The following is a 5,000-nucleotide window of genomic DNA, read 5'->3' on the forward strand; positions in this document are numbered from 1 at the left end:
AAAGCGGTTACTGTACACTTTCCCAGTGTTAAGCATGTGCCTCCCGGCTATGCTGCAACGGGACAAGACGCCGAAATAGGGTGTATCCCTGCACGCTGAGGAAAAGTCGGCTTGCCGTATGATGATTGAGAACGACGAAGCGATTAGCCGTCTTGGAAGTGTCGTTGGTTATACTACTACGTTGATTTTGTGTTGTGCACCGCTTTATCGGCTGGTTTCGATTTACAGCATGTATATGAGACTTGAAAACGAATAAGTGAGGGCACTGCCTTTAACACCTTTTTCAGCCATTGATTTACCGTTTTGAGAAGCAGTTGGTGCTTACTAAAATTCGAATGATCCCTCTAATAATCATCCTTCGTTGATTGTTAATGAACTTGTTCGTTTGTCGATCATCTCCGAATGGTTAAGATAACGAAAAATGCATATGCATAAACAGACATGACAAAAGCAGTGGGCGGTGGGAAAATGACAGCAGTGGGCGAACGAGGCGGAAGCTCACTGCAGCATAGCCTTGAGGATCCTCTCAACGGTTAGACGAGGTGGAATTCCAAGGCTGTGTCCTCCTCGAGTCCGCAACCTCCACCACCGGCGACTATGCCCGCATTGTTTTCCCGCGCTTTCCGCCGAGCGACGCGATGTTATTTTCTACGCCGCCTACAGCCATAATCTGTTCGGTGAGCATCCCGTCGGCCACCTCTTCACCGCCGTCAAGCCCCAGAGCAGCATGCATATGCTGCATCCGTCGGTGCCCATCAGTCCGCCATTGCTCGTCGCGTGGTCGCTCCGTATTACAGAAGAGGAGTAGCTTTTTGCGTCCTCTTAGCGCGTCGGCGTGTGCCGGGGCTGCCCAGCGGGAGCAAATAAACAGGGAAGAACCCTGAATCGCGGCAAAGCTCAGGTGTCAGGGACAGCCGTGCCCTGGAGACGCGTTGTTTTCGAGTTTCCGCGCGTGCTCCCGCCGTCCGTGCGTTGTATTTTCTCGTTGCCCTTTTAAAAGCACTGCTATTCCTCGTCTCTCCCTTCTTTTTTTCCATCGCCTCTCCTTGCATTTCAGTCTCCGCCAAAAAGCTTTATAAACAACCAACTTCGCTCTTTCAGCTCTCAACTCCAACTTTCACTCTAACACACACACACAAGTCCACTTTACACAATGCACTCTGCCGCCATCATCGCGTCTTTCCTCGCTTCCCTCGCCCTCTCCAACGCCATCAGCGTGGAGTCTCCTACCAAGGACACTGTCTGGGAGTCTGGGACCAGCTCTCAGACTGTTGAGTGGGAAGCTGTCGACACTGATCCCACCAGCTTTGAGATCCAGTTGGTCAACCAGGTGAGTAATTTTTGCGGACGCGTCGAGGCGGGGGTGGCACAGCGTAGTCATTGGGATAAAGCATGGCTGGTCGATATCACATTGTCCCCATCTGCATCCTTTGTGCTCGTGCCGCCTTCGCCACCCTTCAGATTTCGCGTCCAGTCAGCGAACGTGCACTGACCTCATCATTTAGGCCGGCTACCTTACCAACTCTCCTGTCACCCTCGTCGCCAACCAATCCACCGGCGACACTGGTACAACCAACTCTGCGACCGTCACCTACCCAGATGGCGCTTGGCCCACCGGTGTTGCCTTCCAGATCAACTTGGTCTCTACTGACGCGAAAAACTCTGGTATCCTCGCCCAGTCTGAACAGTTCAACATTACCTCCGACGGCGACTCTTCTTCCTCTGCTTCTTCAAGCTCTTCCTCTTCCGCTTCCTCTTCTAGCTCTGCTGCTTCCAGCGCGAGCTCTAGCAGCACCTCTGCCACCGTGGTTGCCACCACCGCCGCCTCCAGCGCCAGTGCTGCCACCAGTGCTGCCTCCTCTGGCTCTTCTGTTTCTGCTTCTGCTTCTGGATCCAACTCTACTCTCCCCAACACTGTAAGTTGATCCGACATGTTTTATTGCATATCCTGACGCGTCATCTAGTCTTCCGGCGCTTCTCTCACTGCTTCTGCGGGTGTCGCCTCTGTCGTCCTCGCCGTCGCTGGTGTCCTCGCCCTTGCCTAAACATCTCATGACCCTTCCATAGATTTTAAGATTCTTTTGTTCAGTTATGACCGCAGCCCCTGAGTAATCTTGTGTGAAATCTCGCAAGTGATAGATCTTTAATCACTTGTATGGACAATCTGTTATTTTTACTTCGGTGTTCGCTCCTTACTTGATGTTATATATGATGAATGAATAAATCGTCTAGTTATTACCATATTACCACCTCTTCTTTCTGCTGTTTATCTTTCAAGGATTGCGTCTTTCATCTTTCATGCTTCTTGCTTGCATTCGTCTGCCCCTATACGCTTCTCTTTGAGCAGTGGTGAATTTCAAGATTTTGTCTTCTCTAAAAATTTAAATAAATTATAGATTTTTAAGATAACTCAAGATCCAAGAATTAAGATTTGACTTCGGAATCCGCAGTCGTTCTAGTCGATCTAGGGCCTGGCTCTTTTTTCGCAGCCCACTTTGCAACATTTCGTTTACAACCGTGGATGGCGAATTCTGTCCTCAACGCGTCTCTCCTTAAGCCTGGACTAGCTTGCCATGGTCGCTGACTCGTTACTGAGGAAGTAGCATAATACATACACGACACATTGGTTGTAAAAGCGTGATACACATAATCTTCTTCATATCTCGTTTTCGGTCAAGCCGGGAATTTTAGACGCGTCGTGCGTGGGCCATGTTCTCGCCATTAGATTTTTATGATCTGTTCACCGGAGGGTTGATCTTGTTCTGGACACCCAACATTCCGCAGAACGCCTCTGTCTGCGGATTCGTATACCATGCAGCTACAAGCTCTCTCGTTAGCACAGTTGTCCACTAACCGTTCCAGGGACAGCTTATGTAACAAAGACTTACCGTCATTTCCACCCGGATGTCCTTCAGGTGGCGCAGTCCACCAAAACCTTTGCACTCTTCCAACATCCACCTTGCCCTTTTCCCATACTAACCCCTCTTGCCCCTCGACCGCACCTTTTTCTGGAACAGCAGGAACGAGCAACCCTTCTTCCTTGATCCTTGTCACTTCATCCTTCACCATCTGCTCAAGTACGTCGGGCGATGGGAGGGGGATGGGCTGATATGAGGTTGAGAGGTATGGGTGGAAAGCACGGGATATCGCTAGCCATTCGGGGTCGTACGTTAACCTTGGAGGTCCTGGGATTGCGGGTGGGGAAGGGTCTGGGATCTCAAGGAACTATTTCAAACCATCATTAGTTTAAAGATATAATCAACCGAAAAAATGGGTGATGATGACATACTTGCATATGGTCTTTACCAGGTCCACACTTGTCCAATGCCAGAAACTTGGTCACGCCCTCCATTCCTTTCCCGCCGTGCAGCTCCCATTTCTGCTGCTCTTGTCGCGCTTCTTGCATTACACGCGGTGCAGTAGAGTCAGAAGCGGGAGGGGCTATGGTACCAGCAACATGTGGATGGGATGGATTAGAACGGGATTGGGCAATGAGGTCGGTCGATTCATCAATCGCGGTAAGAGGTTGCGCCACAGGAGCAGGGTCATCGAATTCGTCGTCCGAGATGGCTATTTCTTCAGGGTTGGAGGCGTTGGCTCTGGTAGGGGGGAGGGGCTGAGGGGATTGAGAGACAGCCATAGGAGCATCGAATTCTTCGTCTGATATGGTTATTTCTTCTGGATTGACAACACTGCTGGTTGTAATGGGTAAAGGTTGAGGGACCGCGGGCGGAGGATCGTCAAACTCCTCGTCATCCATTACAATCTCATCTGGATTGACCTGTCTCGGTCTAACGATAATCTCTTCACCCTCATCCTCAACAATAATCTCATCGGGGTTCCCCTCATCCATCTCCTCATCGATTTGTATCTCATCTGGGTTATTACCAGTCTGAGCTATCGCCGTTGACATTGCCGGTAAAGGTAAGGGGGCGCCACCGTCAACATCCGGACCATGGCTAGGGGCCTGATGTTCGTACAGAGCTGCAAACTTGACATGTAAATGGGCTGAGAACCAGTAAGAGGGTTGGAAATGGTTCATTAGTCGTAAGAGGGGCGGTGAACCAAGAGTGTTCTTTTCAATCTTCGAGCGGTCAGCTTTCCGATGATTTATGCAGAAGAAGATGACTTACTTCGTCCCGGAAGAAGGGCTTGCGTTTGAGCAGAGCGTTCTTGTTACCATGGTGAGCTATTGTGGTTGGCCAATCGTGAGATAAGAAGATGGTGCTAGGACTTGGTGTTAACTGGGATTGGGTTAGCAATGGGATACCTGGCAGCGAAGTGACTTACATGCATGAGCTTTTCCACATCGTACTCTCGTATATGATATATACTTCTCAGTTCCTTATCATTGTAAGGCACCTTCTCAAAGTGACCTACGCATGCTTAGCGAGTAGGAATAACAAGGCATTGACGATACTCACCCTTCCGGTAGTCGAATCCCTTATAAATCCCACTCGCGCCCACAATCCTCAGCCCGTTCACATAAACACTACCAGCCGCTCCAAGGTAATATATGCTAGGAGCTAGCCACCCGCCGTGGTACAGCTCCCACATATAATTACTTGCCTCGTGGTTGCCGCCGATCACGATTGTCAAGACAGGCGCGACCCGTTCACCAGAGTAATACTGATGGAATGATCCAAGCTGCTTGAATTTAGCTGGTACGGCAAGAGAAGCGTAATCATGTTTCGATCGCAGAGCTTGGAAGTCGCCGCAGAGGAGCAAGAGGTCTATAGGGTTCTTTGTTTGGGACGAGTAGTAGTTGACGACGTCGTATATCTGGGCGAGACTGCCATGGGAGCAACCTTGGATAGCGATCTGTAGTTGCTATGAGCTGCTGCTGTTTGGATAAGGGGAGTACTCACCCTCATGCTGCGCTGTCCTGATCTATGTATGTCCGTGGATGGGATATCTTATCTTTATCAACAACAACCCCGTCTTTCCGCTAATGTGGGGATCGTCCTGCCGGGACCATCTGGAGCGGATGTTACCGCCTT

The 5,000-nt window shown here is 50.1% G+C and overlaps 3 protein-coding genes across 3 annotated transcripts in view; 2 read left to right on the forward strand and 1 right to left on the reverse strand.

The window, feature by feature from the left end:
- The window catches only part of CNG03495 (hypothetical protein), a 991-nt gene extending 740 nt beyond the window's left edge, over positions 1-251 (forward strand). Inside the window, exon 3 of the mRNA XM_024658641.1 lies at positions 1-251. This exon is cut by the window's left edge and continues 375 nt beyond it. Within this exon, the coding sequence (XP_024514561.1) occupies positions 1-99 (99 nt within the window). The 3' untranslated portion in view covers positions 100-251.
- Positions 252-1,041: 790 nt separating this feature from the next.
- Positions 1,042-2,244, forward strand: CNG03500 (hypothetical protein). Its single transcript, XM_572040.1, has 3 exons — positions 1,042-1,330; positions 1,506-1,916; positions 1,965-2,244. Exons 1-3 carry the CDS (start codon positions 1,154-1,156, stop codon positions 2,043-2,045), a joined length of 669 nt encoding a protein of 222 aa, XP_572040.1. The 5' UTR covers positions 1,042-1,153; the 3' UTR covers positions 2,046-2,244.
- A 391-nt stretch (positions 2,245-2,635) lies between these two features.
- On the reverse strand, positions 2,636-4,909 carry CNG03510 (RNA lariat debranching enzyme, putative). The gene is made up of 7 exons (XM_572042.1): positions 4,869-4,909; positions 4,425-4,821; positions 4,291-4,376; positions 4,134-4,244; positions 3,290-4,084; positions 2,889-3,225; positions 2,636-2,818 (listed from the first exon to the last, which is right to left on the reverse strand). The coding sequence occupies exons 1-7, from the start codon at positions 4,872-4,874 to the stop codon at positions 2,730-2,732; spliced, it is 1,821 nt and encodes a 606-aa protein (XP_572042.1). The 5' UTR covers positions 4,875-4,909; the 3' UTR covers positions 2,636-2,729.
- Between the last annotated feature and the right edge of the window lie 91 nt (positions 4,910-5,000).

This window comes from Cryptococcus neoformans, assembly GCF_000091045.1.
Source record: "Cryptococcus neoformans var. neoformans JEC21 chromosome 7 sequence".
Classification (NCBI taxonomy): domain Eukaryota; kingdom Fungi; phylum Basidiomycota; class Tremellomycetes; order Tremellales; family Cryptococcaceae; genus Cryptococcus; species Cryptococcus deneoformans.

Coding starts and splice junctions, on each gene's coding strand:
- CNG03500 (XM_572040.1), top strand. CDS start 1,154: ATGCACTCTGCCGCCATCATCGCGTCTTTCCTCGCTTCCCTCGCCCTC. Junction 1,331..1,505: donor AGATCCAGTTGGTCAACCAG/GTGAGTAATTTT, acceptor CTCATCATTTAG/GCCGGCTACCTTACCAACTC. Junction 1,917..1,964: donor ACTCTACTCTCCCCAACACT/GTAAGTTGATCC, acceptor CGCGTCATCTAG/TCTTCCGGCGCTTCTCTCAC.
- CNG03510 (XM_572042.1), bottom strand. Junction 4,085..4,133: donor AGCCCTTCTTCCGGGACGAA/GTAAGTCATCTT, acceptor GACCGCTCGAAG/ATTGAAAAGAACACTCTTGG. Junction 3,226..3,289: donor CTGGTAAAGACCATATGCAA/GTATGTCATCAT, acceptor GGTTTGAAATAG/TTCCTTGAGATCCCAGACCC.